Below are 27,814 nucleotides of genomic sequence, written 5' to 3'. Positions count from 1 at the left end.
AAGAGTGGATAGTAAGATCGCATAATATAAGATCATAACAAAAATCATATAATAATGCTAAAACATAAAATAATAATATAAATTTGAAGTATTTCTACATGATATTTTCTTGGGCAAGTGTATTTGTGAACCATAATTGTTGCGCCTCTTTATCTTGTCATCTTTCTCAGCTTATAATGATGGTGGATGGAAAATGGTCGATCGTGGCCGAAACTAGCCAAAATCACACATAATCAATGTTTTTAACTTTTTTTTTACAATTTGACTATAACACACAATTCTACTTAAGATCTAGATTGTTAGAGGTGTGTGAGATCGTAAAATCATAAGACTTTCAGATTTAAATCGAGTTTTTGATAACCATGAAGGTGAGGATGATTTTGACTTGAGTGTCCACTGAAAAAACCTAACTAATGACAAATTAGCAAAAATTCTCGAAATTTTTCCATAAATTGGCCAAACCACCCCTCATTTAAATTATAATTAGTTCTATTCTACGAAGCATGAACACCGGAAACACAATACTGACCCTGACATATCAACACCAATAATAATAAAAAAAATTAAGTAAATGTTAGTTTCGAACACCGACACTGACACGAACACACTTTTTTACTTTTTCATGAGATTCCATTCATCCCTTCTAATCTTTGTATCTCCATGAATCTAACTTCAAATCAAAAAAATTTGTGAATGAAAATTCTTCCTCACCTTGTGATTCTAATGATCCCACTTGCAACACTGCACTAACAAGTTCAACATGACCCCAAAAATTATCTTGTTCTTTGCAATCAATAAATGATAGAACTAACTTCAAAGAATAGGTTAGCAACAACATTAAAGATCATCTAAGATAAGTACATTATCATTACACCATTGAACCTCACAAGATTTTCTTTCACTAATAATCTTTTCATCACTGAGAGAACTCTCCAATGCTCTCTCTAAAGACTCTGCAAGATTCATCTCCCACAAACCTAACCTACACATTCTTCTGTAGGTCTCATAACCTGTTACCCTCAACCCATCTGATACTAACTCCTTTAACCCTCCACTAATTTCTTCACTGTTCATTATGTTTAGAAGATCGTTCGATAACCCAGGTTGCCAGAAAACAACAACGGTACAACTCTTATCAATGAATCTTACATCAAACTCCTCTGAAAAGATGTCGTTGGATTCACGAAGAGCATCCTTCAGCATGCCGGCCGTCATGCCGAATTTAAATCCCCATAAGAAAACCAAATGTTCACAATTGATTTTTCTTGTGTTATTGGTCCACACAGTAACATCTTCATTACATGATGATTCTTGGATGTTGGCTGAGCTTGGATGGAAAGTGAAGTCTTCAAGCTCCAGGGCCAATCGCCTATTGTCGAATGCAGCGACAATAGGGGAAATTTTCAATATAGAGCAGAGCTTCATGAATAAATAGGATAGCCTTAATGCATCAAGTCCATCAATCTTGCCTTTGTTTACTGTATCTGTATCTGTTATAGAAATAGCTTATACATAAGCACTTATACGATACGCATTTAATCAAGAAGCTTTTATTTAAGTTATTTATCCAAACAGACTTAAGAACAAAACTTGGCATCTCTTTAAATATTAACAGTGTGCAAGTTATAAATGGCTGATTCTGAAGCTTACTTCAAATCTTGCAAGATGACATGGACAAAACAATCTAAGAAGCAAACTTCTTTATTTTGCACAGGACATCAAGAGGTAAAGTTACTAACCTTGGTCGGGAACTTCCATATCAACTGGTGCAAAGAAATGAGTATTCAAGTAGGACAAAGCATTACGAATGTTGGTCGTTTTTTTCATGGTTCCACTTTTCTTCATCAAATAGTTCACGTCGAGTACTTTGGGGAAAAACTTGCACAACGAGCTCACAAAATCATCTACTTCTGATGGAAGTGGTGCGATGAATTTTGAATGAATAAGTGTACAATCTACAAAAAATCAATGAGGGGTTAAAAATCGGAAGCGAGTAAGCCAGGTCAGTATACTAGAACTAAACTGAGAAATTTCCATTTAAGAGAAACACCATTAAGGCAATTGTGGGAGATAACAGGTTTCTGTGAAGCGGAAATCAAATCGATCACCTCTCGAAATCCTCGAAATTTCTTGATCTCCTCATCTTCAAGACTTTGAAGCTCTTTCTGCAGTGCAGATCTAGAATTATAGCCAAAGTAAAACTTAACGAGGAACGGAAAAAGAGCGAAAGACTCTTGGTACCTCCAACAATTCCTTATCTTCTCTTGAATTTGCCAAAACAACGCGAACTGCCTGAGTGGTCCCACTTTTTGAAGGGATCACCAAAGAAACGAAGTGATCGGAGAAGTCTGGTAGCATCTGCATAGAGACAAACCGGAGTACAAAAGGAGAAGGAAAACGTTATTTGAGTTTATCTACTAGCATGAGTTCTTGCAAAACAGTTTAGGATAGCTATGTAATGGCTTATAACATGTTTATAAGTTGTTTCGAGCTTATTTTCATACGCTTTCAAGATAGTTTATGTAAACAGTTTACAATCTACGTGAAAATATTTTGACTATTTTATCTTTTGTCATAAAAGTAGCTTATATATAAGCATTTATAACATAAGCATGTATGCTAGAAGTGTTTATTTAAGTTGTTTATCCAAACACGACCCAAGACTGTACCAATCAAATTAACGAAATTTGACTTTATTAAGTTTGTTATACCTGCAGAATTAGTTGCACTTGGCGTTCACTGCAAACATCTATATTCAAGCACGGTCTTGATTTGAACTGTTCACTACCCAGAACAATATTCCTAAGAGAGTCGATAATTTCTTCTGCACAAAATGAGTGTTAAAGAACAAACGAGGAGCAGAGAAAAATCTTACTTCCTCCATAACAAAATATAAGCAAAAAAGAACATGTTTCTGACTTAATTTTGGACAAGAGAGATATACTTTTTGTTTATATTTTGTTGCAGAAGGAGTATTGTACAAAACTCTACTAAAGATTCTCTTACCGTGTTTGCTTTTGTTTGTGCCAGAGTTTTTACATGTATTTCTCCAATGTTTAACCCGTGATCTAATCCTCTCGATAAAAACTGTATCAGCAACAGTAGGGGGTGAAGAAGATTTCATCACACCAAGAGAGGGAGACCCAGTCCCTAAACGAACTTTAGCAATTGACTCTTGTGCTCTGGACAAATACGATATACCTGTTGCACAAATTGAAATGGATCATAGGTCTTAGGATATAAGTAACAGAATCAAAGATTCTCAACTCACATAGGATAGATAGCATACTTTTTCTGTATATAATAGAGTTCTAAAACATTTTGGTATGTAGTTGAAGAGATTATCTGTTCGGGTGTCTAGCAATTTGTGAAATCGTTCATTAGAATTTTATGGCTCATAGGCAGTACAGCACGGTTCAAGAGTGTTGTTGTAACCTGGACAGTAATATTTATATAAGGTTTGTAATAATATAAACCCTGATTTCATTCACAATCAATATTACAAAACTACAATTCCGCTGTACATGGAAATGCAGGCACACTGGGCTGAACATCGTAACCAAACATCACGAGTTCCATTGTTTTGCGTTTTAATGTTTTCTTATCTCTTCTGTTACTAATTGCTGTTCTAAGTTATAACACAATTTAATTAAACTTATTGTATAAATGCTTATCTATAAGTTGTTTCTACAATGGACGAATGAATAAGGGAAAACTCTGCATAAGCTCTATATATGTAGTTTCTATAATCCTAGATAGCTTATGAAAATAAGCTGACAACACCAGAAGAACGTATCACAAGCACTTTCAAACAACGGAAGAACATGTCACAAGCTCATCCAAGCACTTATTTAGGTATTTATGTCATAAGTCCAAATAAACTCTCACAAACACCCTACATTTACTGAACCGCAAGAGTATAATACAAAAAGAAATTTCCCAAAAAACTTAGTTCCAATCTGGAGTAAGAGAAAGCATTTCATTCGTAGAATAACAAAGCTCGATCTAAAAAATTACACCTACAAAAGAAAACAACAAACCTGTATCCAAATTCCTAGTAATAGTTACTAAAAACTTAAAACCACCCCACTAGAAACACAAAGAAGAATGAAAGCACAGAGTACAACAAAACCTCACCTTCATATATGCAAGTATTGAAATCAAAACCTTGACGAGCCATGGACGCCAGATGAGACGTCTGGCACAAAAAACTGTAAGCAGGCATACCCATCTTTAAATCATCTCTTGGAAACAAAAGGAAATTATACCTACACAATAAACAAAACTTTGAAATAACAAACAGAAAAAATCCTGCAGCAATAAATTAATCTCTAAAACAGGGAGGGGAAGGCTATGTTTGGGAGTTTGGAGAGGAGGGGAGGGGAAGGCTTCCAAAAACAAAATTTTAAAAAAATATAGGAAAATATTTGACATTTTTTGAAAAAATGATTTTGTTTAGAATGATAAAAGAGTCATTATCATTAATATATTTTTAATTTTGGGAATACTATAACAATCTAAAAGATATTTGGAACATTTATGTAAGCCCTTCAAAACCCTCCAAAACCCTCCTTCAATACAATTTTTGAGTTCCCCCATTTTATGGGGTTTTTGGTATTATGAATAAACTCAAACCCTCCAAAACCCTCCTACCCAAAATCTTTTTATCCTTTTCACCCAATTCTTCTTATTTTTCAAAGCCCTCCCCTCCCTTCCCCTCCAAACTCCCAAACATAGCCTAAAGAGTGCAGAAACTTCACTTCCATTCTTTAAAACAGAAAATAGTCCATGGCTCATCAAGGTTTTGATTTCTAACAAGTGCAAAAGCTGCACTTAGATCACAAACTAATGGACCTGGTACCAAAGTTGTTATTCCACAATATGCTATTTACTACAAAATGTTGTTGTTCTAGGCCGCCCGCAAGGCCCAAGAAGCGAAGGACCAGTAATCATATGAGAATGAGACACTGTTTAGCGTAGAATCGGTGTACTCTTTTCACCGAATGAGTAGGTAATCTCTCACACAAGCGCTCTTTCAACTGACCACATTAATCTAACTACTAACCGCATCTCACTTCTCACCACGCGCTCTCACAAGTATTCAAATCTTTTCTCATTCAAACTCCACTTTTCACTCTCTTACTGACTTAAACTCGAGAATTGAAGTGTTAACCTTGCATGTCAGCCCTCTCTCTACATCGGAAGCTCAGAAGCCATTCTTTCTGATCAACTCTAGTTCCAACACGGAACACCGGTCAAATATTTCATAGCTGAATTTTAACAATCTTCTATTTTCTTCTATTCCTAATTGACAACATTGTCGCTATAACTATAGATAACATCACCAACATATATGATTATTAAAAATTAAGGGAACTTTATAATTTTTTACATTCTCAAGAATGCTGGTGGTGCCATAGTTTTAAATTGCGGTCCACAACTACAACACCGAATTCAATAAAAAGCAGTTATTATTGTTGAATTTAGAACCTGAACGAACTTACGGGTGAGCAACGATGCTATTCGAATCCGTAACAGAAAACGGGCAGACAGCGAACTGGAGCAACTGAAACCGCTGGGCGGACTGACTAGCCTTAAGGTAAGCGGTTTCCGCCGTATCAAAGGGCTGAACGCGGTGCCACGGAGTCGTCGACGAGGAGCCAGTTTTTTCCATCGATATGGCGATAAAGTCGGAAGAAGAAATGTGAGTTTTGATTTCGTTCAAAGATTCGTTGAAGTTGGAAGCTGTGACCTGCTTTACTTTCCATTTAGAAGTGGAGAGTTTGGTGCAGAGTGACCGCTTTTGATTTAGGAATAGTAGCTGGAAGAGTGAAGCCATTGGAACGGCGTGGTTCCTGTTTGGGTTCTGGGTTTTTTTCTTTCGAAATCGTTTGTAACTCGGTTTGGCGGGTCGGATCTGAGTCATATATCAATTACTTCATCCTTCCTACAATAAACAACTCATCTAGAGAACATATCTTTAATATATCTTTAATATATTAAAACAGGATACATGTTTAGGCGCCAACTTTAGACCAAAATTCTGCCTAAACACACGTTCATCGCACGGGGTAAAGTACTAGTCATAAAATAAAAGGTTAATGCATGCTTAATTATATTTAACTTGTCTTCTAAAGGCGCAAGTAAAGAGATAAATAAAGATAAAAATTTAGAAATTAATTTAAGTTCAAATGTAGATAAAAAAATAGATCATCGTTAACTAATTAAAATAAATAACAAACTCTTTGGCCAATAACTCCATCATATTTAAGGATAAAGTCCAAAAGTCTAACGATCATATTTTTTATATATAATTTTTACGCATGTTATTAGCTAACCAGTATGTTATTTTAATTAACTATTTTATTTTATTTTATTTTTTTGCTTTATGCACTCACGTTCCTAGGGGAAATGGGCCCTAGTAATCCAAAGTTCGTGCCGAGAGGTCATGACACTGGCCAAGTATTGTAGGAGCTCGTTTATCACTCGAGCCCAATTGCTTCGTTTAATTAACTATTTTAATTAGATAGTGATTTATCTTTTTGTTGTCAAAATAATTTGTCGTTAAGTATATGGTGAATGAAATAATTAACTATTAAAAAGAGAAGAAAATAGGATTGATAGAGAAGAAAATTAGAAGAAAAAAAGAAGAAAAAAGAGAAAAAAATAACAAAAAATGGAAGTTTAGTCTACATGTTATTAATGGACTATCTAATGCAAAATGGGACAACTTTGAGAAGCCTAAATCAAGCAATTAGCAAATTTTAGGGGCCAAAATTAAGCAATTGAAACCTGGAGGGACAAAATCAAGAAATTGAAAAGCTTGGAGGATCAAAATTAAGCAATTGAAACTTAAGGGGGACAAAATTAAGCAATTAAATTTTTTGGAGGTCAAAACTGCAAATAAGCCTTGAATTTAATACAAGTTTATAATTAATAAGTTTATTGTTTTTTCAATACAAAAATTTTATTTTTGGGCTTTTTAACATGTGCCCCAAGTACACAAGTTAGCATTATCCTAACTTTATAAGAAGTTCTGCTTTAGTCCCCTACAAAAAAACGTTACATATGCATCCCTTAATTTCACTCCTGTTAAATCTTTAGGTCATCTTTGTTAGTTTTTATTGAAAAATCGTTAAAAAATGCCATGCTCGAATTTTTATATCTAATGTGGAAATTAATTATTTAAAAATTGCTATAAAATATGTGAACTTAAAAAGAGAAAGAAGTAGGTTAGGGCAAACGATAGAAGTGGAAAAACTATTCCACCATCCATCTTCCATCCTCCATCTTCCATCTTTCATCTTTAAAGGGTTAGGTTAAGGCAAACGCTTTTTGTGAAGAAGATAACGCAACTACAACTCCATTGAAGACGATTGCAAGACTGGTCACTAGGGTACGAAGCTGTTGTTCGCATTTGACAAAGAACACTAAGGTATGATTTCTCACCAGTAACCTACTAAAAACTGGAACTTTTTTTATTTAGCCATCTTCCTTAGTTCTTCTGCTATCTTATGTAGGTTGAATCATTAATGGCGAATAGGTTTAAGTGTGTTGTTCATCACTCTAGTGAGTTTTCTAGGGAGTTTGCTAACTTTACAAAGTCAGGGTAAGGTTTGAGTTACTTTGAAATTTTAGGCAACTTAAAAGAGTTAGGTTATCTAGCTATAGCTTATATATATATATATATATATATATATATATATATACACTTTAGTATTATGATGAAATTAATGTTTCTGATATTGTGTTGTTGGAGGATGACAATGGAACTGAAATGGATGAAGATTCCCGATATGGGTTACCTTGTTGTTTCTAAATACAGTGTTGTATTTGTTTCTCTTTCCACAAGAATGAACATAACATTTTTCCCGCTTCTCATAGCACCACCCCAATACACGAGTCGACATACGATCATTGCTATTGGTTTTTTCAATAGTAATCATTGGGTTCAGATAAAGTTGAGACCCGATTGTTCACTGCTGCCCGTCACTGATCGTTGGAGGAATAATTATTCTAATAATACAAAACCATGAGAATCAGCATATGCGGGTCAGTTTAGACACTGGGAGGCACTGGCAGGAAACTCAGACATTCGGAAGAATGTTCCTATGGATGCAAAAACTGTTGAGATATTGTAATGATAGATATGTATGATATTTATTTTATTTATGTATTAAGACAGTTTGATATTTATTCTATTTATGTTAATTAAGTTAAAAAAAATGTAACTCCCAGTACCGGAAATTTCTGGTAGTTTGAAATCATACCGGGAATTTGTAATATCCGGTATGAATATTAACTAGTGATTCATACCGAAAATATAAAATTTTCGGTACCGGAAATTTTACATTTCCGGTATAGCTCATCATGCGCAGTAATTTGGTAAATCTTAACAAATTTTTGGTACATTTGCGAAATTTCTGGTACGAACTAGAAATTTCAAAATATCCGGTATTTTTGCATGGGCAAAGTGGTCAAAACACCAACCTTGGGGGTGACAGGTAAAGAAATGGGGGTGGCAAGTTAATTTCTCTGAGCATTAAAAATGAAAGGGAAATAAAAATGAATTAATGTTTGTTGCACCCCAATTTTTGACCACTGAGATCCCACCATATCTTAAATGTTAGGATCATCATTGTCATTATAATCATCATGCATTTTTCATTTGCTAACCAAAAATACAAAAAAAATTATTGTTTGTTGCTTGTGTCCCAAAATAGGAGACTGATCAAGGGGAAGCTAGGCAAATTAGGGTTTTGAGACCCACAAAGAAATTCAACATTCTACTATGATTCAAGGGACTCTCTAATCAATACCAAGGTCAAAGGATGGGTCAATTCAAGATCAATCACCTTCAAGTCCATCTGAAGCCCCAATTAGGGTTTTTGACCTAATTTCACTAGAGGGTTGACTTTTAATCAGGAGATGGTTCCAAGTCTCAAAATATGATTCAAGGGCATCCAAATTAACATTATAGTCCATCCATATCATTCATTTGAAAAGGAGAGCTTGATTCATTTGGAAATCACAAAACTGTAGTTCATTTGGAAAAAAGTCAATTGTGCAAGTCAACCTTTGACTTTTGAGAAAAATAGTCAACTATGGACTTTTAAGGATCCAGATCATCATCATATGGATATTGAAGACATTTGATCAAATAAAATTCAAAGAATTCATCAAGAATCAAAGAGTCGACAAAAAGTCAAATTAGGGTTTTTAAGTGTATTTTGACCTAATTCATGGATCTCCAAATTTTAGTTACACACTCAAAAATCTCCCAACATAAAAGTTGTAGATCTTGGCAAAACAAACAACTTATCACATTGGAACTTTTTGCAAAAAAAAATGATTATTTTGAGAGATATGGAATTAAGAAGATAATTTTCAAAGACTTAGAGAAATTTTCAAGTGTTTTACTTGGATTTTTTCTTAACTTTATGACCATTTTTCTCAACGATCCAAAAAAGAGTTTGAGGAAACTTTCACAAGTGAATTGAAGTATGTAGCAAGGGCTGTCCAAAGAGCTAAGTATCATGAAAATCCATGGCTTGATCAAAGAGATATGAATTTGTCAATAAGGCACCATGAACACTTGAAATGGAGCATTTTCATGAAGAACAAAGTCCAAAATTCATCCAAATCTCTAGGAATCTCTTAATTACAGCCATTTTAACTTGTTCAAGAGGCCATAATCAGAAGATTACACATTCTTTTGAGCTATGGACCAAGTGTTTTATGCATTGTCCAAGTTTCATGCCATTTATGAACTAAAGTCTCAACTTCCATTTTGGAAAAGCTAGCTTTATGCACAAAGTCCACTCCTTGAGCCACTACAATGTCTTCTCTGCCTCAAAAGAAAATTGAACACCACAAGAAAGCTCTCCAAACTCATATTGAAGTCATGGAAGCATGCTTGAACTTGTACCTTGCCATTGGAACTCCAATTTTCTCATTTCTTCACAAACAAGCAAAGAAGTACAAAGTCACATGGGAGCTTCAAAACTCTGAAATTTTTCCTCCCAAAAACCCTAATTCTTGCCTATAAATAGAGAGTATCACTCCCTTGATCAATTACACCAGAATTCTCCAAGTCACCTATCACTTGAAATTCTCGTTTTTCTCATCTTTGCATTTCATAGTGATTTTGAGTTCCATAAGTTCTGGGTGTCAAGCAACACTTTGGAAAACTTCTAAATACCATTTGAAAGCTGTCTAAACCTTCCTTAACCCCTCAAAACTCCCCTAACCAAAAATCACCATTTTCACTCCATTAAAGCTTTCTTTAAGTTCTTAACCTACCAAAATCCAAACCAAACATTTTTCAACCAAACAAACACTTCAAATAGCTTCTATTAATAATATAGGAACTTTCCATAACCATAAAACACCTACCAAAGGCCTTTAATCAGAAAATCATTCTTCAAACCTCCATTAAAGAACACCTTTGAATCAAACTTGGCATTTTCAATTTGGCTCGCGCGCTTTCTTGTTTTTTTGTGTTGGATACCTTCTATATCTCACATAGAAGTTATCCAAACACCTGTTTTGAATTTGTAAAATCTAGAATATGAAGTTCTAGACATAACTTTTCTTGCTTGTAGGTGAAATCGAGCTAGAGGAAGGAGAGGTGATCAGTCCCTTTTAACTGCCCAGAAAGCTTCCTTGGAGTTCATTGGAGCTATTCAAATTCATAGAACACTTCTGTAACATCTCCAAGCACGAATTGGACATCCATTTTCAGAGGTATCTAACTGAACTTTGAGCTTACACGTTTTGGCATCATTTTAATTAGTTCTTGTGACCGATCTACTTAGAATCATGTAGGGAACGGAAGCCCTAAGGTTTTAGGGCTCAATTATGTTGTCCAGAGTTTAATTTAAAAAAATGAGATTTAGGGTTCTTCATGTTTTTCTAGAAATTCATGCTTATCTTTGATTGTTAATGTTAGTTAATTATATGGTTGAATTCGTGATGTTATTATGATCATTTTAGAGTCTTAAATTGTCAAAAATGGTTTAGTTTTGCAAAAGTTTGAATTTGTGACAGTTGTTGTTGTTCATGGCGCAAGGAAGGATATGAAGTCTAGAACATTTTGATTCATGGAATTTGTTTATTTTATTTTGGATGGTGCATGTTTCACTAACGATTAATCGTTCTAGCTCAATTGGTGATGCGTGTTTGTGTGTGAAGCGTGCCTATGGTCTGGGGTTCGAATCCCCCTCGCCCTAGACCTTTTTGCTTGTTTTATTTTTTATGATTTACCACTTGTTTTGTTTCATATTGAACTGAGTGTGTAATATTTTCAACTAGCGCGCCTTGGCTTGATGGTGAGTATTTTGAGTGTTGTGTTAGAGGTCCTGAGTTCAAGTCCCTTTGGGACCAAAACCTTTCTTTTATCACTAATTTATTTGGTTTTCTTCACAACTTCAAAAATGCATAAAAAATAGTAAAATCAGTTTTTTTAACCCCTTTTTTTGGGTGTGTTTTATTTACTTTGTGTATCTTAATACCATGTTAAAAAAACCCAAAAATATTTATTATTTCTTTATTTTAAAATTAATCCAAAAACATGTCTTTTTATGTTTAAAAATCATTTAAAAAATTGTTTTGTTTTGATTATTTATTTCATATAACTTTGTGAATGTTTTGTAAATATTTGTTTAGGGTTAGAATAGGATGTCTTTGACTTCTTTATGGACCCTTAGACCATTTCTCTTAAAGAAATTGGTTTTTAACAATTAAAATTAATTAGGTTTAGGAGTTTATAATTAAACCCTAATTTAAAACCCTAAATCAAAAACCCTAGGTTTAAAATCCTAACCCAAAAACATGTTGATCTTTGCTCATCCATGATTAATTAAGTTTTTTATCTTGTACATTCTTGTTGATTTAATCCATGTTTTGTACTTAATTGTTATTTTAATTATTATCTTGTTAATTCCTCTTATGTATTGTTTATCTAACCCCATGTTTATTTATCATATCAATCATTCATCATTCATACATGGGTTTTAATCCAAGGGTTTAGATACATGCATCTCTCTTACTCATTGGTTATCATATTCACTTGTTTGTTCTTGTGCCACATGATATCACACACACACACTTGAGGTGTTCATTGTTAATTGCTTAAGTTTGTTGTTTTGTCCAAAAGGATGGGAGTGGTATTGACTAAGTTGTCAAAGGTACTCAAACTCTTTTTCAATCTCTTTTACTTTTGTGTTAAGTATTTTAAAGATTTTTACTTGTTTATGGTTTTGTATTGTTAAAGCTTAACCAAAACCCTTTGTTTTTTAAACCTTGGCACTAAGAGTAGAATTATTCCCGGTGAAACTATTCTTAGTCCATTGACCTTTGTATTGTTAAAGCTAGGTCTTTTATTTTAAAACCTTGGTGTTAAGAGAAGAATTATTCCCGGTGAAACTTCTCCTAACCCATTGACCTTGTATTTTAAAGCTTGGTCCCTTTTTGTTTCAAAATTTTTAAGTATTTTAAAGCTTAACCTTTTAAATTTATTAGGTATTTTAAAGCCTAATCCCGTTTTAAATTTGTTAAGTATTTTAAAGCTTAACCCTCTTTTAAAAACTTGTGAGTATTTTAAAGCTCACACACCAAAAAGATTTTGGCCACTTTGGCCCCCTTTTATTTTCCTTTTAAGAGGAACTACAGAAGCTCTGACTTTTCTATTGTTAAAGGGGTATGTAGGCCTAAGATGCGATGTCTTATCGAGCTCACTTTCAAAAAAAACCTCTCTTCCCATCCCCACCCTCTTTTCAAACAAGTTTTTCGCTTAGGATTTTCAAAAAAAGGTATGTACAAACAAAAGACAATAACATAAAGCAAAGAGGTTCCCATGGAGTACCATGGATATGAGGGGTGCTTAAAACCTTCCCCTTGTGTAACAAATCCTCTATAGCCAGAACTCTGATAAGTTTATTAGTTTTGATTTTAAAAACTTCTGTGGGTTTTATTTGCTCTTTCACCCATTCCTTTTTGGAAAAAATAAAGCATGGTGGCGACTCTGTTTAAAATGAGCTAAGTCTTCCCATGACTCTAGTCTCACCAATTTCACCGCTATAATGTTGGGTTTGTGTTGTGGGCTACGTGTGGTTAAGAGTGTTTTGGCTTAGGCCATTGTTTTCCTGAATGCAAATCCAATTTTCTAACGCTGACGCTTGTGTTGATTCTGGGCTTAATTTATGTTGTTATTCACGCCCCTGACTTGAGCCCAAAAACGCCTTTTAACATGGAATTCAGTTCATTGCTTAATTGTTAATACACCTCTAATTCTAGGCAGATTTGTATCTTTGTTCAAATTGTTTTCGCTTAACTTTTGTTCTTTGATTCAATTTCCTGTCAAATAAAAAATGTAGAAAAATACTTTTTAGACACTTTGAGATGTGTATATGTTTGTAGATACTTTTTTTTTAATTTTATACTTGGTTTTGGTATTTTAAAGATCCATTTTCTTAAGCATGTTCATGATAGTTTGGATTTTGATCCTTCGTGCATTTTGCCTCGTTTGAATGACCTATAATTTGAATTTGGTCCCCATTTTTGGTGTGTAATCAGAGGACATATATGTGATACCATGTGAAAAAATAAAAATTTTAATCTCAATTTTTGGTAGGGTTTTAAGTCACCCCTTTGACACTCAATTTGTGTATACTTGTAAACGATAACGTGATTGTTTTCGCTTGTGTAATACGGTGAACTGACTTTTTATCGATCGAAATGTCGCGGATAGCATGAGTCGCCACCGACTTTTATTTTATCCAAACTAAATCAGAAAGGCAAAAAGAAACAGAAAAAAAACCTTTTTTAAAGAAATCTAAGTTCGGGGGGTAATTTATGCAAAGGGAAGGTGTAAGGCACCCTTTGCATCCATGGTTTGCCATGGGCTCTTAATTGCTTTGCTTGCTCGTTTTCAGAAAATGTAGATGAAAGAAGAAAGTGGACTTTAGCTCGTAAATGAGCGTAGCCAGTTTTCGAAGAATTGTGAGAAAGAATATTAAAGATGAGCATTGCAAGGCAATTAGGGGCAATTACCTTAAACTTAGATGATAGGTCTCTTTTTAGCCTTTCAGAATGAAAGGGTCAATCCTTGCCATAAGAGGGCAAGGAGCCTTTCGTTTGGAGGTCGAAGGGTCGTCGAGTTATCGTTCGCCCAAAGACTGACCCATGCCATAGAGAGGCAGGTAGTCTAAGGGGAAAGATCAGAATAGCCTTTCGTAGGCAACCAGAAGATACCTCAGCCTTATTCGTGGGCAACTTCCGAGGGTCGAGGTCATGTTAGTGTATCGAAGGCAGCATCATTCTAGGGTCTCATGACCTTTTATCGAGGCAACATGGCTGAGGTATCCTCATATTCGAGGGACATGGCTTATTCTGCAAAAAACACAAAGGCAACAGGCAACAGGCAACAGGCAACAAGGCAACCAGGCAACAGAGAGGTTACCCCAAAAGGGTGCGTGTGTGCAACATTCACGTGGTTATGTTCAGATATTTTATCTTATAATTAGTGATTCTAATTGATTCAGAGTTGCACTCCCTATTTTACTAACCACGCATTATATAAAGCAATAAAGGGGAGGGGGAAAGTGAAACCAGCGGATCCCTTAATAGGGTTTGACATAAGTAATAATAATAAAACAGAAGGGATTTAGGGTTACCAATAACGTAGCTTTGGCAATTTGACAAACCCTGAAAAGGCGGAAAAACAAGAAGACAAAATATAGTGAGTGCATTATCAGGTTTAAAGGCGATTGAATTAACCCTAAAAAAACAGGATAAAGAAATTAAAAATAAATAAATAGAATAATAGTAAAATACTTAGCTTCGGATTTGATCTGATATGGTTAGCGGCCGGAGGTTGCCTCGGAGGTAAACCCTGAAAAAGCAAAGGCAAAATAATAAAGGCAAAGCAAACCCTGATTTTAAAAGGAAATAAAATAGATTTTTTAAAGAATAAAACAGTGTACTTAGCTTTGAGTGTGGATTGGGCGCGCAGTCGGAAGATATTTGAAGAATCGACCCTGAAAAAGCACAGAAAAAGAAATATACCCAGTGTATTGGAATGTTCATCGTAAACCCTGATTAGGGCGAAAATTGAATTAGCATAAAATAATTGATTTAATTAATTATTGGTCTCTCGACCTAATTAATTAAATCGGAATAAGAAAATAAAATCGGGGGCCAAAATAATTTTTAAGAATTTTTTGGCATTAAAATAAAATATTTATGAGTTTTTTAAAATAATTAAATATAAATAAGAAAAGGAAAATAATAAATGTATAATTTAAAAATATAATAAATATATAAATATATATAATAAACAAATAAAATAAACATATTACATAAAAAAACTATTTTTATAAAATATATATATATATATATATATGAACTTATATTAGAGAGAAAGAAAAAAAACAAATTTTGATATATAATACATATATATATTAAAATAAAAGGCTATGTAATTAAAAATAAAAAAAATTGCAAAAAAACTTAGCTGTAATCGTATGTGGCGCGCGCGTGAGAAGCCATGGTGCACCTGCGCTTCAGCTTCGTTAGATCAGGCGAAGGAATGATCTGAGGGTCGTAACAGCGAGGGCACATGCTATGGCATACGTCTTAAAGCACCGGATCCGTCAGTTCAAACCCTGGATGCGCGCGCGATTCCCACCAATACGAAGACGACACGTCTTCATCTTCAACCTTGGGAAGCTTTCAGAAACGTCTTTTTACAGCGCTTGTTTATAGAAGCGCTATAAAAGCAACACTTGAAAATAGCGAATGGGTGCAAACATACACAAAAAAATTTCGCGAGGGGTCCAACATGCTCGTATGGATCTCACGAATATGATCACGTCCTTAATTGAATCAAAAGAAACCTGTGTCAAAAACCCCTAATTTGCAGGTCCGAACCCTAACATGGTAACATGTTCATTACACCATAATAATGCATATAATTCTCCAGAAACGATCACCACATGATATCAAACACGAATATGCAAATTAAATCCATCAATGATGCATGAAAAATGTAAATCGAGCAAGTTTAAAGTAAGGCAAACCGTGAGGAATTTGGGATGATTCTGAACGTGTTTCTTGCGTGCTACGATCGGAAAAGCTTTAGTGAGCACCAAGGAATGCTTTGCAATCAACACAAACGCTTGAATCGTCCTGCAATTAAGAATTGGAACTTTGATTTTTTGAGTTTTTTTTGCTTCGGGCTCTAGGGTTCTTGGCTGCAGCAAACTCGTGAACCCTTGCTTCTAACTGGTTTGTCTACTTATAGAGAGCCTATTAGGTCACTATAACTTGGGCAAATCTTGTTGAATCTTGTAATTGAATTTTTGAGAAATTTGATTGAAAAATATTATGGAATCCTTCCAAATTTGGCTTAAATGATCCAATAATCAAGTGCACGAAATTGTGATGTTTATGGGGCATAATTGGAGATTAGATTTGGTCTTTGTAAGCACTTGAATCAAATATTTGATTTTTCCTTAATTTATTTGATTTTAATCCTTTTTTAAATTGAATAAAAAATCAAAATAAATTAAATAAACCCCATAAATTCGTGGGAATTGATCCTTGGGCTTTAGGTGACTTGTGGATCAAGCTTGAATCAGAATGACTTGGGCTCATTTGTAAAAAAAAGCAAATTCTTTCACATTTTTCCCTCCAAGATAGCTCAACTTTGACAAGGCCTATTTCTCTCAATTTTTGAGATATGGAAGTGTTCTAATACTTTTTAGAAACCTTAGGGAGTCCTCTAACCAGTGTCTTTGGTCTCATATCAAAATCATTTTCCATTCTCATTTTATGTCCTTTTGAAAAAAATGTCTTTTTGTTGATTTTTGAAAAGGACCTATAATGTTTTGGTCCATATCTCTCAAATGAAGCATTTTTAGACTTGGCATGTGAGACACAATTTTGTAGAGAATCAAATTTCATTCAAAATGAGTTTTGGATGGAAAATTTTGGATGTTCCATGTGAGAGTTATGACTGGTCAAAGTTCTGTTGACTTTTCCTATACAAAACCCTAATTTAGAAACTTCTTGATTTGTTGATTCCTGATCTTTCCTTGATGAACCATGATCAATTCTTGATCAAATGGTGAATGATACTTCAATATGAGGATCTTGACAAAAAATCAGGAGTTTTGACTTTGCTTTGACTACAGTTGACTTTTTAAGTCAACCAGTCGACTGTTGTTTTTCTGAACAATTGGATGACCAATCCTTTGAAATGAGCTTAGGTACTCGTCATAAGGATAGTGTGAGATATATTGAGCCATATGAGATGCCTTGGAGCCATTGATTCACTGATTTTCCTTTGAATACACCAAACCCTAGTTTCAGAGCCTTGCATAGGAGAGTGTGCCTAGGAACTTTGTGTATTGATTTGAAAAGAGAAATAATACGGGCAAATTTTGGGGTATGACAGCTGCCCCTGTTCAATTATCTTAAACCTGAAGATGTAGAATGGTTAGTATGCCAGTCGGTATCTGAAGGTAGAAGGTGATTAAACACTAGAATACCAAGAAATTTGCCCTAGCTGAGGTAGGGACTTTTGTCGGAGATGGGCTTTAAGGATGCCATCCAGTAGTTGTTGGAGTATTGATTGTTGTGAGGTTTCTGTTTTTTTTTTTTTAGTTTTTGAATGTTGAGGAACCGTCTGAGGTATCGACTCAAGTCTGAATTGGATTATTTAAGGAACCGTCAAAGGTATCGACTTAAATTCGAAGCATATCATTAAGGAACCGTCAGAGGTATCGACTTAGATATGAGGGTAGATTGTATAAGGAACCGTCAAAGGTGTCGACTTATATCTGAAGTAGGTCGTTAAGGAACCGTCAAAGGTGTCGACTTAACTTATTAAGGAACCGTCAAAGGTATCGACTTAATTCTGAAAGGTCGTTAAGGAACCGTCAAAGGTGTCGACTTAACTTATTAAGGAACCGTCAAAGGTATCGACTTAATTCTGAAAGGTCGTTAAGGAACCGTCAAAGGTGTCGACTTAACTTATTAAGGAACCGTCAACGGTATCGACTTAATTCTGAAAGGTCGTTAAGGAATCGTCAAAGGTGTCGACTTAACTTATTAAGGAACCGTCAAAGGTATCGACTTAATTCTGAAAGGTTGTTAAGGAACCGTCAAAGGTGTCGACTTAACTTTGAAATGGATTATTAAGGAACCATCAAAGGTATCGACTTAATTCTGAAAGGTCGTTAAGGAACCGTCAAAGGTATCGACTTAATTCTTGAAAACAGAGACAGCAATATCCTGAAAAGTAAGGGTTAGTTTTCTTATGTCATGATACATGTGTTATGTAATGAGTACTTCAAAATAAATGAGAGACTTTGTATGTTATAGATTTATTATGAGGTAATGTATGCGATGTATGAATATGTTTGTGCCGTATGGTATGCGAATATGATTTATGTTGTCTTTTTTTTTTGAGAAAATAAATCTCTATGTCTTTGTGATTTTGACGTCTGGCCTTGTCTTGACGATGTTTAGCTGGGGATTTATAATTTCTGCTTGGGGATGATCAGCAACTTGATGTACCCTGATTGGGAATAAAAGATATTAGTAAACCATGTTGGAGAAGAGCAAAGTGTTGGAGAAACAGTAGTGTTGAAGATGTCAACTCTGTTGGGGAGCCATGTCTTTGTCGGGACGAGAGTATTTGAAGGTATCTTCTTAGTGATTACTCTGTGGGGATATGATCTTGCGAAATCAGTTTTGTGGGAAGACGTGGATGTCTTGAATGTTGCCCCCCGTATTATAGTACCTACCACTCCTGGGTTTAATTAGGTCATGCCACTGAATGTTGATCAAGATGTCAAACTGGACTTGCATAGATTTGCCCCAGTTAGTAGGAACTTTGGAAAGATTCGCCTCGCGAGGACTTTATGAGATGTGAACCATGGGCGACATGCCCCTAGTAATCATAGGCCCAAGACAATGTCCTATGTTGGTTGAGAAGTAGCTCCAGATCTACTTGGATGCATGCCCCTAATTGTTTTGGCCTCCTTGAGAGATTCTCAGAATCTTGACTTGATTACCTCAGATTGATCGGGAAATAGTTTGAAATCCTCTTAGGATGTATGCCTTTGACTTTTTTGGCATTTGAGAGATTCTTCGAATCTTGACTTGATTGCCCCAGATTGATTGGGCAAAACGTGTCATGCCCCTTGTATACGTAATTGTCTGTCGGGATAACTTTTAGCCGTTAGTTGTACCCTGTGCAAGTTCTTTCTGATGCTAACATTTGAAATTATGTAGCAGAATATGTTTAATAATGTACTCATGAGATGCAATGCATACGTTTGTCTTAAGTTTTTTTGAAAATATTTAAAACAGGAGATGTAAAAACGTGGTATTTGTGAAAACATGATATTCGTAACAATGTGATGTTTGTAAAAACGTGACATCAACTTAGCATTTTTGGTAACCTTAAAGAGTCGGGATACCTTTTGGTGCCAGTATGCTTTCGAACTAACCATGCTTCAGTTAGGACTTTCAAGGGTTGTAACGTGGCTTGGTTCACGGTTTAAGAAACAAAGGATAAAGGCTCAAAATTTGATTGTACCCACCCCTCTTCGTGATGATCTTCAGTCTTAAGCTCAGTTAATTCAACTTATACATTCAGGTTCCAAGAGACTTTTGGATTTGTACCTTTGATAATGATGATGTTTCACAAGCAAAGAGAACTTTTGAGATGGCAGTCACTTCTTCCTTTTGGTAGTCACAACATTGTGTTGTTCAGGAATTTATTGACTTCTCTTTTTTCATCTTTTTGATATCCCTAACTTTTGCCTGAACTGTCTCTTTTGAGCTTACAGTCAGCGGGACGCCTTGATTTTTGCCTAAGTCTTCTTTTTGATTTCTGACTTAGCAGGCTTTTCTTTGTATATATGTTTTTTCATTTTTTTCTTTTTTGAAAGATATTGACTGCCTTGTTTGATGATTGATGAACCATCATTGTCTTTTGATTGACATCTCCAACACTTCTTTGATGTGTGCGGATGAAGGCTTGTGATTGAAACCTTTGTGTACTGAATGATTCTCTTAGAATAGAACGCACAACTAGATTAACTGAGAACTACCCTGCCCCAGGTTATGATCAAGGGTTTTAATTAGTACAAGAAAGAAACTTCTACTTCTTAGGCTCAAAGGGGGTTGACTAGGGATTAACATCCTTATATCTCCACTGTTTAGGAATTGAAACAATGCCTGTACATCGTCAACATAGTCCGTCTAAAAGCATACTGTATGAGATTGCGGTATCGTTTTCGTCATCCTCCCTTAAAAGGCTTACATCTTAGCAGGAGTTGAGTATCACAAAACATATGCAGAGTAAAGACATAATTTAAAATGGGTGATAACGAAATAATTTATTCAAGACAAGCATATGCAATGCACTAATGATAATTATTAAAACAGATAATGTCTATCATAATTCCAATGTTTAAACAAACAGAACAGAAATTGCAAGCGAAAGTAAAGCTAATGATTAAAATTTCATCCACTTCAGACATTAGTCAGTTTTGTCGTGATTACGCCTGGGAGTAGTGATCCCTACAGGAGTCTTGGGATGAGGGAATTTAATTTCACCAGCATCGATCATATCTTGGATCTTATTCTTCAATGGCCAAAAATTCTCTGTGTCATGTCCAGGACTATTAGAATGGTATGCGCACCTCGCATTGGGCTTGTAGCTAGGGGCGGAAGTGTTAGGCTTTACAGGAGGATCCCTTAAAGTAATCAAGTTCTCTCTCAGCAAATGTTGTAATGCCTGAGCCAGTGACATGTTGATCTTTGTAAACTGACGTTTAGATGTATCTGACTTGCGTCTTTGTTGCGGAGCTAGTGTAGAGGTCAGAACTGTCCCCATAGATTGGTTATGTTCATCGTGATCTTTCTGGTCGTACACAGTGTGAGGTTTCTCAGGAGAGTGGCAGTCAATGGTCTTGTCATCGATTAAGTCTTGGATCTTATTCTTCAGTGTCCAACAGTTATTAGTGTCATGTCCAGGACTATCAGAGTGATACGCACACCTTGCATTAGGATTATAACGAGAAGAGGAAGTACTAGGATTCCTCGGAGGATCCTTCAAAGTGATTAGCCCTTTCTTCAGCAATTGTTGCAACGCTTTGGCCAGAGTCATATTGATCTTTGCGAATTGGCGCTTAGGTGTATCTGACTTGTGTCTTTGTTGTTGAACTGGTGTAGAGATTAGAATTGTCCCCACAGATTGGTTGGGTTCATTGCGACCTTTCCGATTGTACCCAGTATTGGCCGTATGAGGTTTCTCAGTTGAATTGAAGTCAATGATCTTGCAATCAATGAGGTCTTGGATCATGTGCCTCAACGGTCCACAATCCTCTGTATCATGACCAGGACTGTTTGAATGATAAGCACATCTTGCATGGTACTTGTACCCAGGAGTGGGATTAGTAGGAAGTGAATATGGAGGCAATAGAGTTATCAAGTTCTGATTGAGCAGTTGTTGCAGAGCTTGAGACAGCGGCATATGTAATGGAGTAAATGACCGCTTAGGCTTGGATCTCTGATTATCTTGACCACCTTGATACTTATATTGATTCTTCTCCTTCTCGATCGGAAGTGCCTTCAATTCTTCTTGCCCCTTGGCCAAGTGAAAGATTACTTTTTGGAACTGGTTATTCTGAGCCTGAAGATTTTTGACAGATTGTTTGAGATCCATCTTTCTTACTGAAATAAACAGCGGAAAGATGAGGCATTTGTTTTTATGAAACCTGTGATGCGATGTTTATGAATGCATGATTATGCATATGCAATGATCTCAAGGAGTTACAGGCCTTTTAACACATTTAAAAGAAAAGAAAAGTAGAAGCAAAAATAAATTAATTATTTTAAATAAAAACCAGTGTATTATATGTTTTTTTTTACTATTATTTTTTTGAAGTTACATTAAAGAAATACTAAATAATAAATAAAATATAAAAAGAATCATTCTTCAAGTCGGCGCTTTCTCTTTAATCCTCTGATTTCCTCTTTATGGGCTTTGACCATCTCGTTCTTTTCTTGAATAAGCCTATCAATCTCTAGCTCCCATGATTGTATCTGATCAGGTGAGATGAAGTCTTCAATCTTCCACTTGCGAGAGAAATAGTCAAGCATACTATCTCGTTCTTTAGCATTAGCCACTAATACTACTTTTTCTGCTTCAACCTTTTGTAGACGCTTCTCAAAATCAGCCTTTTCTTGTCTTAAATGAGCAACGGTGGCAGCAAGGTCTTCGTTTGGAGCGGGTACATAAGGCTCCAATTCTATGTGAACCTCAGGAGGAGTGATCCTCGGAACAACGGGTGTGTCAGATGGATGTGGTATGCCAAACTCGACGACTCGGTCATAAATCCATTTAAAGTAAAGATCTGAAGGAGTATCGATCCTCATTCCCAATTCTCTTGCACCCACCTTTTTTACTTCATACCAAGCTTTAATGAAGCGATTCTTCTTTTCAGTTGTATCTGAACCATAGTCAAAATTTTCCGCACTAAGATATATGGAGCGGGGCTTATCTTTCAAAGCAAAACCAAACTGATGTCGAGCAAGTATAGGGTTATAGGTAATTCCTCCATGGATGCCAAGAAGAGGCACATTAGGGAACTCTCCACAACGGTCATATAACTGAACTCCCTCGAATTTCTTTGGATACCAAATGATGTCGTCGTATGAAAGCTCCATAATCCTTTGAATCCAAGTCAAACCTTCTTCATTCTTTATTGAGGATCGGGGTAAGTGAGAAATAAACCACCTATGTAAGAGAGGGATGCACCCTAGAACACAACCTCGTCTCTTTGTCACTCTAGCGTTGATGGAATGCAATAAATCACCAAGTAGAGTAGGAACAGGATTCTTGCTAAGGAAGATTTTGATAGCAGCCCTATCAACAACTTTGTCGCAGCGGTGAAAAAGAACTTGTCCATATATCAATAGGGTTAGAACACTTTCCAAGGCATCCATGCTTAAAGCTTTAGCAAAGATCTTAGCTTTCTCGATCAAGAAATCCACAGGTATCCCAGAGTAGTCTCTTTTGTTGATCCAAACTTTGTTAATTTCTGATCTTGGTAGGTGTAGAGCAGCAGCAATGTCTTCCAACTTAGGACCTCCTTCCTCACCAGTGTAAGGGATTTGATCAGGTATGGGCATGTCCATTATGTAAGAGAATTCTTCCAATGTAGGTACCAGTTGAAAATCTCTATAAGTGAAGCAATGGAGAAGAGGATCATAAAATTGCATCATAGAGTTGAGGAGAGCTTCATCCACTTTGGTTCGCATTAAACTCATCAGTTTGTTGAGAGATTCAGAAAGAACAAGAGAACCAGTAATATCATCACATAAGAGTCTTAATGCAGTAGGTACTTTCTTGAAGTTGAGGAAGAAAGGTTTTCTGATTAGGATTCCCATTATTTAAATAACCTACAAAACAAATTATGGTTAAAAGACCTTTTTCTCCTTGAGATGAGTTAGCCATGTCATGAATGCATGTATGCATGATGCATCACAGAAAAACAAATCCATACAGATCACACAATTTTTGGCTTAAGGCTTGCATGGAGTTTAGATCAGGTGTCCTTCCCAAGGGCATTTCTATGGATAAGGAGATTTCAGCAACAGGTTCTACAAGTTATCCAGAATTGTAAGCCCTTCTAAAGCACCCTCGGACATGATGCATTTGCACCATGCAATGATACTTTGAGAAAGAACCTATCTGAATTGTAGCATCGGGTAGCGACTAGTCTTTAACATTTGTCAAGGGTAGTCCCCCCACTACGTTCCTAAAGGCCAGGATGGGTTAAGGGTAACTAAAGGTCCTTGAGCTCCGGCGCACCCACAGACACATACATAGACCTCCCTCATTTGAGAAAGGTGTGCATATGCTATGGAGTCCTAACTCAAGCGTGAACTTCATATTGACTCATCTCCCACATATGTGAAAGAGACCTCCATGACTATGCCACTCCTAAACTTAGGTGTTCTTGAATCCGGGAATAGGATTCGTCCTTCAATTTTCCCAAAACGCCCCTGAAAAATAAAACAAACAAAACAAACAATAGAAAACATTTAAGTGAATCCTAAACTTTTAAGGTAACCCCTCTTTTATCGGAAAATCCCCAGCAGAGTCGCCAGTTCTGTAATACGGTGAACTGACTTTTTATCGATCGAAATGTCGCGGATAGCATGAGTCGCCACCGACTTTTATTTTATCCAAACTAAATCAGAAAGGCAAAAAGAAACAGAAAAAAAACCTTTTATAAAGAAATCTAAGTTCGGGGGGTAATTTATGCAAAGGGAAGGTGTAAGGCACCCTTTGCATCCATGGTTTGCCATGGGCTCTTAATTGCTTTGCTTGCTCGTTTTCAGAAAATGTAAATGAAAGAAGAAAGTGGACTTTAGCTCGTAAATGAGTGTAGCCAGTTTTCGAAGAATTGTGAGAAAGAATATTAAAGATGAGCATTGCAAGGCAATTAGGGGCAATTACCTTAAACTTAGATGATAGGTCTCTTTTTAGCCTTTCAAAATGAAAGGGTCAATCCTTGCCATAAGAGGGCATGGAGCCTTTCGTTTGGAGGTTGAAGGGTCGTCGAGTTATCGTTCGCCCAAAGACTGACCCATGCCATAGAGAGGCAGGTAGTCTAAGGGGAAAGATCAGAATAGCCTTTCGTAGGCAACCAGAAGATACCTCAGCCTTATTCGTGGGCAACTTCCGAGGGTCGAGGTCATGTTAGTGTATCGAAGGCAGCATCATTCTAGGGTCTCATGACCTTTTATCGAGGCAACATGGCTGAGGTATCCTCATATTCGAGGGACATGGCTTATTCTGCAAAAAACACAAAGGCAACAGGCAACAGGCAACAAGGCAACCAGGCAACAGAGAGGTTACCCCAAAAGGGTGCGTGTGTGCAACATTCACGTGGTTATGTTCAGATATTTTATCTTATAATTAGTGATTCTAATTGATTCAGAGTTGCACTCCCTATTTTACTAACCACGCATTATATAAAGCAATAAAGGGGAGGGGGAAAGTGAAACCAGCGGATCCCTTAATAGGGTTTGACATAAGTAATAATAATAAAACAGAAGGGATTTATGGTTACCAATAACGTAGCTTTGGCAATTTGACAAACCCTGAAAAGGCGGAAAAACAAGAAGACAAAATATAGTGAGTGCATTATCAGGTTTGAAGGCGATTGAATTAACCCTAAAAAAACAGGATAAAGAAATTAAAAATAAATAAATAGAATAATAGTAAAATACTTAGCTTCGGATTTGATCTGATATGGTTAGCGGCCGGAGGTTGCCTCGGAGGTAAACCCTGAAAAAGCAAAGGCAAAATAATAAAGGCAAAGCAAACCCTGATTTTAAAAGGAAATAAAATAGATTTTTTAAAGAATAAAACAGTGTACTTAGCTTTGAGTGTGGATTGGGCGCGCAGTCGGAAGATATTTGAAGAATCGACCCTGAAAAAGCACAAAAAAAGAAATATACTCAGTGTATTGGAATGTTCATCGTAAACCCTGATTAGGGCGAAAATTGAATTAGCATAAAATAATTGATTTAATTAATTATTGGTCTCTCGACCTAATTAATTAAATCGGAATAAGAAAATAAAATCGGGGGCCAAAATAATTTTTAAGAATTTTTTGGCGTTAAAATAAAATATTTATGAGTTTTTTAAAATAATTAAATATAAATAAGAAAAGGAAAATAATAAATGTATAATTTAAAATATAATAAATATATAAATATATATAATAAACAAATAAAATAAACATATTACATAAAAAAACTATTTTTATAAAATATATATATATATATGAACTTATATTAGAGAGAAAGAAAAAAAACAAATTTTGATATATAATACATATATATTAAAATAAAAGGCTATGTAATTAAAAATAAAAAAAATTGCAAAAAAACTTAGCTGTAATCGTATGTGGCGCGCGCGTGAGAAGCCATGGTGCACCTGCGCTTCAGCTTCGTTAGATCAGGCGAAGGAATGATCTGAGGGTCGTAACAACGAGGGCACATGCTATGGCATACGTCTTAAAGCACCGGATCCTTCAGTTCAAACCCTGGCTGCGCGCGCGATTCCCACCAATACGAAGACGACACGTCTTCATCTTCAACCTTGGGAAGCTTTCAGAAACGTCTTTTTACAGCGCTTGTTTATAGAAGCGCTATAAAAGCAACACCTGAAAATAGCGAATGGGTGCAAACATACACAAAAAAATTTCGCGAGGGGTCCAACATGCTCGTATGGATCTCACGAATCTGATCATGTCCTTAATTGAATCAAAAGAAACCTGTGTCAAAAACCCCTAATTTGCAGGTCCGAACCCTAACATGGTAACATGTTCATTACACCATAATAATGCATATAATTCTCCAGAAACGATCACCACATGATATCAAACACGAATATGCAAATTAAATCCATCAATGATGCATGAAAAATGTAAATCGAGCAAGTTTAAAGTAAGGCAAACCGTGAGGAATTTGGGATGATTCTGAACGTGTTTCTTGCGTGCTACGATTGGAAAAGCTTCGGTGAGCACCAAGGAATGCTTTGCAATCAACACAAACGCTTGAATCGTCCTGCAATTAAGAATTGAAACTTTGATTTTTTGAGTTTTTTTTGCTTCGGGCTCTAGGGTTCTTGGCTGCAGCAAACTCGTGAACCCTTGCTTCTAAATGGTTTGTCTACTTATAGAGAGCCTATTAGGTCACTATAACTTGGGCAAATCTTGTTGAATCTTGTAATTGAATTTTTGAGAAATTTGATTGAAAAATATTATGGAATCCTTCCAAATTTGGCTTAAATGATCCAATAATCAAGTGCACGAAATTGTGATGTTTATGGGGCATAATTGGAGATTAGATTTGGTCTTTGTAAGCACTTGAATCAAATATTTGATTTTTCCTTAATTTATTTGATTTTAATCCTTTTTTAAATTGAATAAAAAATCAAAATAAATTAAATAAACCCCATAAATTCGTGGGAATTGATCCTTGGGCTTTAGGTGACTTGTGGATCAAGCTTGAATCAGAATGACTTGGGCTCATTTGTAAAAAAAAGCAAATTCTTTCACATTTTTCCCTCCAAGATAGCTCAACTTTGACAAGGCCTATTTCTCTCAATTTTTGAGATATGGAAGTGTTCTAATACTTTTTAGAAACCTTAGGGAGTCCTCTAACCAGTGTCTTTGGTCTCATATCAAAATCATTTTCCATTCTCATTTTATGTCCTTTTGAAAAAAATGTCTTTTTGTTGATTTTTGAAAAGGACCTATAATGTTTTGGTCCATATCTCTCAAATGAAGCATTTTTAGACTTGGCATGTGAGACACAATTTTGTAGAGAATCAAATTTCATTCAAAATGAGTTTTGGATGGAAAATTTTGGATGTTCCATGTGAGAGTTATGACTGGTCAAAGTTCTGTTGACTTTTCCTATACAAAACCCTAATTTAGAAACTTCTTGATTTGTTGATTCCTGATCTTTCCTTGATGAACCATGATCAATTCTTGATCAAATGGTGAATGATACTTCAATATGAGGATCTTGACAAAAAATCAGGAGTTTTGACTTTGCTTTGACTACAGTTGACTTTTTAAGTCAACCAGTCGACTGTTGATTTTCTGAACAATTGGATGACCAATCCTTTGAAATGAGCTTAGGTACTCGTCATAAGGATAGTGTGAGATATATTGAGCCATATGAGATGCCTTGGAGCCATTGATTC

At 35.6% G+C, this 27,814-nt stretch overlaps 1 protein-coding gene across 1 annotated transcript; it reads right to left on the bottom strand.

Moving 5' to 3' along the window:
* Positions 1-594: 594 nt before the first annotated feature.
* Positions 595-5,941, bottom strand: LOC131609198 (poly(A)-specific ribonuclease PARN-like). The gene is made up of 8 exons (XM_058880852.1): positions 5,505-5,941; positions 4,138-4,268; positions 3,007-3,201; positions 2,712-2,824; positions 2,242-2,358; positions 2,051-2,165; positions 1,740-1,955; positions 595-1,490 (listed from the first exon to the last, which is right to left on the bottom strand). The coding sequence occupies exons 1-8, from the start codon at positions 5,924-5,926 to the stop codon at positions 838-840; spliced, it is 1,962 nt and encodes a 653-aa protein (XP_058736835.1). The 5' UTR covers positions 5,927-5,941; the 3' UTR covers positions 595-837.
* Between the last annotated feature and the right edge of the window lie 21,873 nt (positions 5,942-27,814).

This window comes from Vicia villosa, linkage group LG6, assembly GCF_029867415.1.
Source record: "Vicia villosa cultivar HV-30 ecotype Madison, WI linkage group LG6, Vvil1.0, whole genome shotgun sequence".
Lineage (NCBI taxonomy): Eukaryota > Viridiplantae > Streptophyta > Magnoliopsida > Fabales > Fabaceae > Vicia > Vicia villosa.
The sequence above is the reverse complement of the archived record's forward strand: the minus strand, read 5'-3'. Positions and strand labels throughout refer to the sequence as shown.

What these genes read in the sequence shown, in the direction of transcription:
- LOC131609198 (XM_058880852.1), bottom strand. Translation starts at nt 5,926, where the DNA reads ATGACTCAGATCCGACCCGCCAAACCGAGTTACAAACGATTTCGAAAG. An exon ending in CTCCCACAATTGCCTTAATG is followed by an intron (nt 1,956 to 2,050) that starts GTGTTTCTCTTA and finishes GATTTTTTGTAG; the next exon opens with ATTGTACACTTATTCATTCA. An exon ending in TATGGAAGTTCCCGACCAAG is followed by an intron (nt 1,491 to 1,739) that starts GTTAGTAACTTT and finishes TTTCTATAACAG; the next exon opens with ATACAGATACAGTAAACAAA.